The sequence below is a fragment of the Acinonyx jubatus genome, chromosome B4 (genome assembly GCF_027475565.1).
Source record: "Acinonyx jubatus isolate Ajub_Pintada_27869175 chromosome B4, VMU_Ajub_asm_v1.0, whole genome shotgun sequence".
Taxonomy (NCBI): Eukaryota; Metazoa; Chordata; class Mammalia; order Carnivora; family Felidae; genus Acinonyx; species Acinonyx jubatus.
Window position 1 is genome coordinate 6,350,161 of NC_069387.1, and position 12,679 is coordinate 6,362,839.

At 48.0% G+C, this 12,679-nt stretch overlaps 1 protein-coding gene across 10 annotated transcripts in view; it reads right to left on the reverse strand.

Annotated features, from left to right (window-relative positions):
* Positions 1-12,679, reverse strand: part of SFMBT2 (Scm like with four mbt domains 2) — a 220,517-nt gene that overhangs the window by 41,284 nt on the left and 166,554 nt on the right. For all 10 annotated transcript variants that reach the window (XM_027073367.2, XM_027073370.2, XM_027073371.2 and 7 more), the window contains 2 exons: positions 4,166-4,279; positions 1,015-1,057 (listed from right to left, as the gene is read on the reverse strand). In XM_027073367.2, the coding sequence (XP_026929168.2) occupies positions 1,015-1,057; positions 4,166-4,279 (157 nt within the window). The remainder of the gene's footprint in view (positions 1-1,014; positions 1,058-4,165; positions 4,280-12,679) is intronic.

Here is a 12,679-nt window from a genome sequence, read left to right on the forward strand (position 1 = left end):
TCACAGAAAGCCTGTGAACGGATGGGTCTTGAAACGTCAGGTGGGCCTAGCCTACGACAGAGCTTTGTGGTATGGTTCAGGAACCGCTTGCTGAATCAATATTTTCTTAAAAATGTAGCCGGGGGAAAAAGAGGCGTGTCGGGTCTCACAGGGTATCCACGCTGGCTGTGCGGAAGAAACCACACCGTCGAAGAGTGACATGAGCTCAAAGTAAACCATGACGAGACCTCAGTTGGGGCAGCTACAGCACCGGTTCTCAAAGTGGGGTCCCCGGAACCAGCAGACCGGCATCACCTGGGAACTTGTGAGACGTACAGACGGTCAGGCCCCACCGAAGATCCGCTCAGCCGGAAAGTTTGGACATGGGGGTCCGGCAGCGTGTGTGTTGTATCGAGCTGCCCCGGTGACCACGGGTCCGTGGACAGTAAACCGGGGAGTTAACGAATTCAGATTTGGGTTCCGTGGTGGGACGGTTGATTATTACTTCCTCTCTATTTCAGCCTCCTCCAGACACACCTGGAGTCGCATTAACCTGATACACTGTGTTTCGAAACGAAGGTACGAAAAATGCCCCCCAAACTGTTACTTGCATTCAAGTGACAATAGAGCTATTATTACATCTCATTTTATTTCGATGTGAGCCTGGGGAGATGCAAAAATGCTGGTCTTAAATTCCTTTCCCTCAGTGTATTTTTATGAAGAAAACGGAGCCAGCTGGCAAAGGCAGAGAAGAAACGCGGCTTCCTCGAGCGCACCCTGCTGGGACCGGGCAGAGCTGGCATCAGGCCGAGGGCCGCCTGGCAGGCCGGCCGCGACCAGGGACGCCCGCGTGCTGCGTGCGGGGCAGGGGCAGCTGTGCGTGACCGTGGGGGCATCGTACATTGCTGTCACCTTTAGGGTGCCAAGTGCTAGCTAAGTCCCTAAGGAAAACAGCGACGCCTCCTGCCCTCCACAAAGACAACGCTGTAGAGTTGATCGCACAGTTCGGGGGGGAAAACAGAAACAAAAACTTACTGTTTTTCCGGTTGCACGACTGCGATCTTTCTCTTTTTTTGTGCTGGAAAACAGGCAAGACAGGGCAAAAGGACAATCAGCTTTGCTCCCCAGTTGGGCAAAAGCTTTTTTTAAAAAATGCCTTCAAGTAAAAACTGTGTCAGTTTTAAAGTAACGGTTTAAACACTGAAAAGTTATTCTATTCATGCCACAATTTTACCTTAGTTTTCTTCTAGCATTAGACTGTGACTCATCAGAAATGAAGTCTAAACAGAATTTAGTGCATTTAATCTTACCACTACACTAGCTACGTTATTCTAAAATGTGCTTTTAATAAGAAAGAAAGAGCACACATATCATACTCACCTAATCCACCTGGTAGGACAAATTGTTGCGAGCAAGATTATCCAGAAGGATTGTTTGTTTTTTCCCCACAGAAAGCGTGGGAAGTCCAATAATATTACCATACGGCATACTCCCAAATTAGGATTAGAGGTATGTTTTTGCACTAAAGTATTATTACTGGAAGGAGGATTAGTACCCCGTAAATATGTCTGATGAATATCGACATAACCCAGCCAATAACTATTTTTCAGACAAGAAGATTTACAGTTTATATAACGTATTCGGAGCACCTTACCAAAGATAGACCTAAAACCGTGGCATCAATTAATGCTGGCACAGACAATCCCACATCTGCCAGCATATGTGTAATTTCAAGAAAAAAGTTTTAAGTTTATTTTTTGAGAGTGAGAGAGAGAGAGAGAGAGAGAGAGCCAGAATCCCAAGCAGGCTCTGAGCTGTCACGCAGAGCCCAACGTGGGGCTTGATCCCATGAACCTCGAGATCACGATCTGAGCCAAAAATCAAGAGTCAGACGCTTCACCACCTGAGCCACTCAGGCACCCCTGAACAGAATTTCTAAAGCTACCGGAGTTTAGATTATTTAGATTTATAGTTTGCCTCTTCAGAACAAATGCGTGACTGAATCCGGTCATGCCTGGCTCTCTGGCCAGTGGAGTCAAGAGTCTGTGGCACTTTAAGTGAGAAGAAAAAATGAGAATGCCTTTGATAATGACAAAGTTATTCTATGCTCAAAATTTTAGGAATAGCTTAAAGTGAGGGCCAAGATACTACTCTCGTTGGATGATTCATCGAGCAATACTGTGTATGGGGGAGAATAATCCCTTAAAATCCACCTGTGTGTAATCTGGGCTACTTACCTTGTGGCACACAGGTAATGTATCATCCCACTTTTTTTGAGTGAGTGAGGGGGGGGCACAAGTGGGGTAGGGGCAGAGAGAGGAGACACAGAATCTGAAGCAGGTCCAGGCTCTGAGCTGTCAGCACAGAGCCCCACGTGGGGTTCGAACTCACAAACTGCGAAGTCAGATGCTCAATGGACTGAGCCACCCAGGCGCCCCCACTGTCCCACTCTTAATGAATATCGACTAGGACTCAAGTGCCCTTCAAAATCTGACATCAGGGAACAGAACTGATATAGGATGGAAGCTTCCTTTCTAGCAATACTCTGAGCATCTACATACGGGAACCATGTCGTAGGACGTTAGAAAGTAAAGCTAGCATATAAATAAAGGAAATACTAGCAATGTCTATTTCACAAAAATTAAAACCCCTTATCTTTAAGGGCTCATAATTTTAAATAATACTCTTGATAAACATTAGGGTGGACTAAAAATGCCATGATTTATTAGTTTTGAAGATTTTTAAAGGTCCCATTTCAGGATAATGATCTACAACAGCAGATGTTAAAACACACACTGCTATATATATTCAAGAGACAGAACTGTTATATTTAAGAACACAGAGTTAGTTCTGGGTTAACTATTAATATTGTTTTAATTTGGCATTTTTGTAATCAGAAGGACATTATACTCTTCAAACTACAGTTGAAATCTCACTGGTTGGTTAGTGCTAAGAGTAGCTGTTTATATGTTATGTCAGTAAATTATTATGGTCAATTAGGATTCTTTCAGGGTAAATCTCATGAGAAAAACTAGTTCTCTCTCAGACATGCTGATACAAAAACACAGTATTTAGCTTAAATGTTCTCTAATCAAAATAACGAATTGTATATCAAACTGGGAGTCAAGACTTCTTTCATATTTTATTTATTCTATATATGTTATATATTATTTTATACAACGTACATATATTATTCTATTTACTTTGAATTTTATCTCTGCCACTCTGTGACCTTCAACTGCCTTAGCATTCCGACTTCGTTTGTCAACCTGTGAGATGCTTACAAATACTCATCTCACAAAGACATTGAAAGCATACATGAGGCAAAAATATCGGCACTCCACAGAACATCTAACAGCAGCTCTGTGTTTTACAACTTAGCTACACTATTTACAAAACTGTCTATTCATAAAAATAAATAAATAAATAGATAAATAAATAGATAAATAAATAAATAAATAAATATAAAATTTTTAAAAGGGGGTGCCTGGGTGGCTCAGTCGGTTCAGTGCCCAACTCTTGATCTCAGCCCAGGTCATGATCCCAGGGTCATGGGATAGAGCCTAGCACTAGAGCTTAAGATTCTCTCTCTCTCTCTCTTCCTCTGCCCCTCTCCCCTGCTCATGTACTCTCTCCCTAAAAAACAAAACAAAACAAAACAAAAAAAAAAAAACAGGGAGACCTGGGCAGCTCAGTCGGTTGACTTCAGCTCAGGTCCTGATCTCACGGTTTGTGAGTTCGAGCCCCACATCGGGTTCTGTGCTGACAGCTCAGAGCCTGGAGCGTGCTTCGGATTCTGTGTCTCCCTCTCTCTCTGCCCCGTCCCCACTCGCACTCTGTCTCAAAAATAAAAACTGAAGAGTCTCATAAATATGGAGAACAAACTGAGGGTTGCTGGAGGGGGGATGGGTGATTGGGTCAGGGGCACTAAGGAATCTACTCCTGAAATCATTGTTGCACTAGATGCTAACTAATTGGGATGTAAATTTCAAAAAAAATAAATAAATAAATAAATAAATAAATAAATAAATAAATAAAAATAAAAAATTAAAAAATAAAATTAAAAAATAAAGAAATAAACATTAAAAAAACTTTTAAAGAAAATAAAATAAACAAAAGACACACAAAAAAATGGTCTATTTACTCCCCCAAGCTGCAGATGCCGTCCACACTGGACGATACTTACAGACTGTTTTGTGCGGTGTGGTCAAAGGGTACGAATTCGCCTCACACCAGCCCACTGGGAAGATGTCCATGGATTCTACATCAACAATAAACTCCGGAGCAGGAGTCTGTAGGCCTGCATTGGACAAGTCAAGACAACAGGTACAGATTTTACCAAAAAGAGCCAGAAGAAGAAAGGAAAATACAAGCATCCCTGAGATGAGGAAAACATTTCCCGGAACATGGAACAGAAAACTTGGAACAGACTTAACGACAGATACCGATACCCGGAACAGAGTACAAGGGGTTCAAGTAAAGTAGAGACTCCAAAAGTCTAAGACACTTCCAACTGTAAATGGCGGAGGGAAGGGCGGAGAAAGGAATCTGGGAACAACGGGCACTGGAGCCTGAAAGCACCTTTAAACCTAAGGGAATGCACCTGAGCTCGTGGTCGGGGCCACAGCACACGTTTAAGCCAGCAGACACACTTCCTGCTTAGCCAAGGTCAACCTTCAGCCAAGGGAAGTTCGCATCACGGTTAAAAGGAAGTAGTGAGGCACAGCAAGCCGGGTTTTGAGCAGTGAAGACAGACGATACAATCTCTCTAGGGAACTCATTCACTGATCAGTTTGACTGGGGTTGCTTGTTTCGAGCTCCTTGGGGGACCGCGGACTGCCGCCACATTGCACAAAACCATTTACGCCGGAGTGTGTTTTCCAGTGGGGTCGGCCTGTCACCCCGTTTCACGGTCCTACGAATGCCTCGTGACAAATCAGCACCACAGCTATGAGACTCGGAAAGACGGAACACATCTGCATGTAACACGAGCCCAGGTTTCACGGAGCTCTGGCTATAGGGGTCAGTATGGAACCCAGCAAGCTAGTGAGAAGAAGAAACTTCTACACAGACTCAGTAATTCTTTGGGAAAGAAAAAGAAAACACTGAAGGAAGACACTTGTGAACTAAGAACCAAAAGCGAAGAACTCTTAATAGACACTGAGAATCAAGGCGAAAACCACACAGTAGAACCCCCTCACACATCCGCGTCACCACACCACATCTGATGAATTTTAAGTCGGATCCCCCCAAAACTTAGCTTCATGAAGCGTGATTCCAGCAGACGTAGGACGGTCCCACCCGTTGTAACTCTGACATTTGCTGCACTGACTCCTACCCCTTACTTCTCGTCATAAAGTAGATACTGCAGTAAAGAAGCATGTTATTTGATACACGTGGGGTCCTGATTCAGCGCTAACCCAGTGAACACTCGGACAGCACATTCTTACACACACACACGATCATCGCCATTAGTCACGTTCGACGTTCGATCCCTTCTCAAAAAAAGCAGTACTACGATTACCGATCCCAAATGCCCTTTTGCCCAATTCTCCCATAACGTGAAGCATATATGAGCTAAAGGAAGGCAAACAGGTTGACAGAGATTATTTCTCGACACAGTCGAGTGAATGGAAATCATTTCCGTCTCATAGAATGACTCAACCACTACTGGCCCTACTTGCCAAAGAGACCCTCAAATAAACACGACCACATGCAAGACAGAGAAGTAAAGAAACTTGCCAGGGAGCTTCCAAAGTGGAAGTTATCGTCCCTGTCCCGAAGGGCACACGAGTCTCAGGAGGGTCGAACGAAGAGGGTCACTGAGCTGTTCCCTCATTAACTACAGGGCACGTTCTCACGCTCAGATTCCCTAAAACAGCATGGGTTTCTGAGCTACTCAACAACTGTGCTAAGGGGATGAATTCATCTACGATAGACATTTGTATTTCTGGACTTAACGTTTAGATGCAAACCTGATTTTCGAGGTCAAAGGAGTGCTTCCAAAAGAAGCAGAAGGTGAATTTTATAGCCTATTCCTTCCTGAACTGTGACCTTCATCTTCCAATATTCTGCTGGTTCAAAAGTCTCTTGGTATTAATGCTTTAATATATACACTTCTGTAATAGTGTTTACATTAATATATTGATATGGCTGTCTTTACCATACCTTAGAATTCTTTGATCATGCTCTCCATTCAAAACAAATATTTATAAGCTACAATGTGTCAGCTACTATGCCTTCCAGGAAGTTACAGCCCTGTCTTCCTCGTACTTTGAAATCTAACCCACTAAGGCATCTATTAAATATGAACTGGTGGAAAAGTGGATTATTTATCACCCAGAGACGTTTTCCTGACCCTGAAACTTTTCCAACCCTCCTCTGAATGATGGACACCAATTCCTTATTTCTCTTTATCAATCTTATGCAATATCTAGATATATCTGGCTGGACTCGGAATAATCTCTGTAAAAAACAACGTACTATTTTTCAAGAGCAGGGACCCACGACCTTTTATAAAAAGCAATCCATTAAAAACATTAGGTGATTCTCCTTACTCTGGAGTCTCCAAACCTGCCAATGCAAAAGCTTAGTGGCTCACTTCAGTAGTCTGACCATTCCCTAGGAAACCCTCTTGTGAACGACACAAGGTCAGGTTCAACCCCGGACCTCACTGCAGCTGTATCAGTCGATATGGAGTCCGCTCATTCATTCTTCCCCAGAGCTTTCATCTGAAAAACCATCGGGAAGCCTCGATCTCTATCTGCCTAAATAAATTATGGTATATCGTATGATGGGATATTCTGCCATTTGGAAGAAAAGATCGAGAAACCACTTCATACACTTACATGTAGAGACGTGTCCATGTTTTGTTGAATAAAAGAAAAGCAGAGGGCAGAACACAACGTGTGTGTATAGCAGGTTATCATCTGTTTAAAAGGGGGAAATAACATATATTTATACGTGCATACAACAGACCTGGAAGGAAGTACAAAACGCTAACAGTGGCTGTTTTGCTGGGAAAGGAGCTTAGACACTGAGGAATGGGGCAGGAGGGGGAGAGAAACTTTTACGCATTTTGGCCCTTGCGAATGAATCGACTAAGTCACAATCGCAACCTCACTTTCACCACAATAACAACGCAACACAAAACGCTCTGAGAAGAAAGGAGTCACGTGTCTGAAGAGTACTGCCACAGAGGCCGGAGTCATGAAGGACAAGTGACCTTCACAGAAAATAAAACCAGACCGCGAGGAATCATCTCACTGCTAAGCGGGGAAAGACGTTCCACGCTCACAAAGCAAACGTGAGGCGTATAAACTTCTCAGAGCCACTTTGGGGCCTGCGAAGACTTCCGCGATTCGCTATACCCCGCGACCGTGACGTCGGATCCGTGGATGGCCGGCCCCTTCCACGAAGTCCCACTGTCCTTTCTACCACACGGGCTTCAGGAAGAACGAGCCCCACACCTCAGTTCAAAGGCAGGAAGGGAAGAAAGGCACGAGGTGTTTAAGGAAGGAAGTCAACCTTGCTCAGAACCCTCAGGAAGAGAGGCCGCAGCAAATCGTGACAGGCTCACGCGTGCGATGGGAAGACGGGGCGTCAGAGGGAGGAGAGCTGCTTGGCGATGGGGGAGCCGGCAAGACGGGGGCCAGAAACCCCGTGTGCTGGCCGCCAGCCTCCCCTCGTCTGCAGGAGCCCCTCTACGAAGCCAGACTGCCACGGCCCCCCGCCAGCTGTGGAGCCAAATTCCTAAGGAACGAGGGACGGGCAATGCTGTGGATGGCAAGACCAGGACGGGACGGGAAGCAGGACCTGGAGGAAAGCGACAGAAAGGGGATCCGGGGTGTGTGTGTGTGTGTGTGTGTGTGTGTGTGTGTGTGTGGAGAGGGACACTCACGGGTCCGCAAACGCTTGCCGCACTGCCCGCAGGCCCGACACTTGCCAGGTGTGCGATCTCCACCAACAACCCAAAGCGACGGGGACTGGGTCTGTCCCCGTTTTCCAGATGGGTAAACCGAGGCACAGAAAAAGGCCAGACGAGAATCTGACCGTAAACAATCGAACGCTGGGGGCCTTAGGAGAAAGCATTTCGGGTGGAGGCTTTTCTTCCTTTGTCCCGTGTTTGTTTCTGGGTTTGGGTTTGATTTAGTTTGGTCGGTTTAGCGCCTGTCCCATTCCTATTTGGGCCCCCATATCCCTCCTGCACGGTCCCCACGATGAGGTGGCCCCTGCCGCCCCCCCACAGAAGGGGAAGGAGGCCCGCCCCCTCCCCACGGGCAGACGACGACGGGCTGGGGCCTCTGAAACAGGAAGGCGGCCCGACAGCAGTCCCGTCCATGCTCACGGCAGCTCAAAAGCCCAAGTTAGGTGTGGGTCCCGTAAGCAAAGCCCCTGGAGAGACGATCCGCCAGCCGCCCGCCAAAAGCCTTCCCCCCCCCGGTTACACATTTCGCCCAAGACTCTGCCTAAAACAGGCGGTTCTGTCGCGGGCCACCAAGGCCCTGTCTCACCAAGCAGACCGGGGAGGATGCAAAGCCTGTGCCCACAGACCAGACCGGCCTCTTTAACTTTCGGGAAACCCTGCCCCAGGCCCCTGATCTGCCGACACAGCTTCTCCCAAAATTGTCTCAAGCAGGCCGTCCCTCCTTTTCAAGATTTTAAAACCACCCACGCTGGCTTGAAATATAATTACTTTCACATTTGCATTTTCCCTTGTTTGGTTTCTGCAAGCCTCGGCGAAATGCTTATTAACCACCTGACTCTTCCACAAATTACAGAAAGGCTTAAGGGGCACTTTCCTGCACCTGCTCTCCTATATATGAGAGGTGGCCTGGACGGGAGCCCCTTTAGACCACGCCACACCTTGCCCGTTAGATCTCAGCGTCCTTCACAAACCCTAGCACCCAGAACAACCATCTGGGGAGGGTGCCTTTGTTTACTTTTTTAAATGTTTATTTACGTTTGAGAGAAAGACAAAGTGAGAGAGCGCAAGGAGGAGAGAAAGAGGGAGACAGGGGAACGGAAGTGGGTTCTGTGCTGATGGCAGAGAGCCCCACGTGGGGCTTGAACCCACAAACCGTGAGATCGCGACCTGAGCTGAAGTCAGACGCTTAACCGACTGAGCCACCCAGGCGCCCCTGGGGAAGGGGATTTTAAAATGCAGATTCCTGGACCCTGCTTGGGATTCAGATGCACTAGGTCTGTGGTGGCCCCGGGAATCTGCATTTTAAACTTCTTTTTAATGTTTATTTTATTTATTTTTTAAAGAGAGACACACAGAGCGAGCTGGGGAGGGGCAGAGAGAGAGAGAGGGAGAGAGAGAGAGGGAGGGAGAATCCCAAGCAGGCTGTCAGCACAGAGCCCGATGCGGGGCTCGAACCCACAAACCGTGAGATCATAACCTGAGCCGAAATCACAGACTGAGCCACCCGGGCGCCCCAGGGATCTGCACTTTAACAGACTCCTCCCGTAGATTGGGAAATGGAGGGAGTTTACTGGAACTGAACCGAGCATAGGGAAACACTGACCGAAGAGTTCTTGAATGTTGGTTTTATCCCACTGGCTCAAAATTCAGTTGGCAAGATAGAAGTTGTTAAGGGACCGCTGTATCTTAGATCACTTTCTCGTTCGGAAACACGGGTTTTACTGATTCCTCCTTACATATGCAGCGAGCATTTAGCGAGCCAAGTGCACACGAACTCCTGTGCGGATACTGTGCTGTGTGACAGGCAGAGACAGCATGGCCCTGTGTCACAGAGCGCCAGCAACAGCATTAGGGGGTGCACAGACACGGGAGTTCTCTGTTCTGATGGACCTCAGGCTCTGTGCAGGGAGGCGGGGCCGAAGTGAGAAGGGGCCGCCTGTCTTCCTGCTCGCCGGCCACCCCTCTTCCTGAGCCGTCACCGTCAGGTACAAACACGATGAGGAGCACTTCACTCCGCCAATCTCCACAACCATCCTACGAGGTACAGACCCCCATTCTACACATTTTATGCAGCTGCACCAATAAGAAAGGGGGTTTTAAACTCAGGAAGCACCCGAGGTCACATATGTAGGAGGTGGATGTGCCGTGGGGAGGCGTGCAGATGCACAGGGTATCAGGAGGAAGGCGATGGCTGTTATGGTACAAAGCCAAGTCTCAGGGCCCCACGAAGGCAGCAGGGCACAGGGAACAACGGCAGGAGTAGGGGACGAAGATCCGGACCAAAGAGTGGCGGTGAGCTGCGAAGATGGAGACGCACGGGGACACGGGGCACTGAGGGGACTCCTTGGGCACGGGGGCGGGCACACAGATGTGAGTTACCCTATGCCTGCTGGCTTGGATGGTTTTCTAGTTTCTAACGTGGGTCAGAGGGGAGACTCGAGGAGAAGAGCCAACGGGAGGGGGGAACGACAGTGACGCCCGACTGGGGAACGCGGGCATCCACACGGGGGACGCTGTGCAGGCGGGTAAACAGGGCACCAGGGGAAAAGACTGTGATGAGCTCTGACCCTTACGTGTGAAGGTAGATGAACAAAGCAACGCCTAGAACACTCATCTAAGGAGGAGTCCATGGGGAAGAGAAACCTGCCTGGCCTGGGGTTCTGGAAAAGATGCAGGGGAAGGCTTTGAAGGAAGGGTCAACGTAGGTCAAATACTGCAAACAGGAAAAGGGACAGAAACAACCTAGAGATGGAGACTGCAGGGAGCTTCTGTAAACAAACAAACAAAAAACACAACCAATCAAAGCAAGAGACAGAGAGCAGAGCTCAACCTTCTGATCAAGAAAGAGATAAAACCGAGCGTGAGGACAACTGGAGGCAGGAAAGGTGATTACTAGTAACAGGAAAGGGCATGATACCTGCCACAGGAGGGGGGAAAATGCACCCGGTCTCCCCACAGATGCTGGGGTGCTGGCCCAAATGCGAGCAGAGTGAACTGGGCATGTCTTGTAATGCTGGTTTTCTTATTTTATCTTTTTAGGTGTTTATTTATTTATTTTGGGTTGAGAGAGCACAAGCAGGGGAGGGGCAGAGACAGAGAGAGGGAGACAGAGAATCCAAAGCAGGCTCTAGGCTCCGAACTGTCAGCACAGAGCCTGACGTGGGGCTCGAACTCACGAACCGCGAGATCGTGACCTGAGCAGAAGTCGGACACGGCGCTACTTTGTTTAAAAATGATGAACTGTTGACCAGCTACCTCCACGAAAAGAATACGCTTTCACCATTTCATTAGGTGATCTAAGATCTTGCATGTTCTATTTGCCACACAGCCAGGTTTTCTTTGGTGATGAGGTAGAGAAAGGGAATGCCAGTTACAGCTAACCGGACCTGCGCACCAATTCCCGCCTTCCTGTCTTCAGGGGATACAGAGCTGGGAAACAAACTCCCAGGCTCCCCTGCACGATGATCCTGAGGACAGAGCATGCTCCACCGATGGTTATCTACTCGTGGGAGGTGCGGAGGGCAGCGTGAGGCCAGGGTGGTCCTCCTGCCAGTAAGCAAAGGCCACGAAGGCTGTAGCAGCCGGCTCCACACTTCTGTTTCTGTTCATGAACTTCAACGGTCCCTGGAGATACCGCAGGGGTACCACTGTGTCCTCACACGCTTTGCAGTTGAAGCCAGTGGCGGGCCAGCGATTGAGGCTTCCTGCCCTTGGGTCTCCAGAGTGCTCTTGAAATGAAGCGTCCCCCAGTGGCCTCCTGACTTCGTGTCTGCAGCTCTCTCAGTGATCGTAGAGGCACCTTGTTTCCAGGCACAATCCTGTCTTGCTTGAAACACTGACTCTCGGGGGCGCCTGGGTGGCTCAGTCGGTTAAGCCTCCGACTTGGACTCAGGTCATGATCTCGAGGTTCATGGGTTCAAGCCCTGCATTGGGCTCTGTGCTGACAGCTCAGAACCTGGAGCCTGCTTCTGATTCTGTGTCTCCCTCTCTCTCTCTGCCCCTCCCCCACTTGCACTTTCTCTCTCTCTCTCTCTCTCTCTCTCAGAATATATAAACACTTTAAAATTTAAAAAAAAAAGAAAAGAAAAAAAGAAACACTGACTCTGTTTCTTGACTGACATCAGGGCACACAGACTGTCCCTCCAGTGTCTAAGCTCCCGAGTCCGTAAACCTTATTTCCCCTTGGTAATAAGTGAGGTGTTTAGCCTGCCACTGAGCTACTTAACAGAGTGGATTGCACTTTACTGCCCCACACTTCTAGAAAATCTGAGTTCTGGGCCTTGACAGGCCCGAGAGGCTCACTTTTTACTGGAGTGGAGCATCTAGATCCGTGCTGTCCAAATCAGCAGCCGCCAGCCTCCCGTGACCACTGAGCACTTGACTGCAGGTGGTGCTACTGAGGAGCTGAAATTATAACTTGATTTCACTGAAAACAAAGCAGCCACCTGTGTCTAGAAGCCACGTGGGGGACAACACAGAACTAACATCTATTCGCAGCTCCTGAGACGGTCTCCTGCGGGAATTCTCATCTGGGATCCATGAAATTCCAAGGAGGTCTATCCACGAGCTGTTCTGAGAGGGTCCATGGATCGTCTGAAATGGCACCCAAAATTGTGTATGTGTGCAAGTGTATCTTCCAGAATGGCAACAGCTTTCAGGAGAATCTCAAAGGGGTCTGTCCCATCCCAAATGTAAAAACCTGCTCTAGGATGGGGACCATCCTGGGGATGTCAGCACATTCTCGGTTCCAGTAAGGTCACTTGATCCAAGATA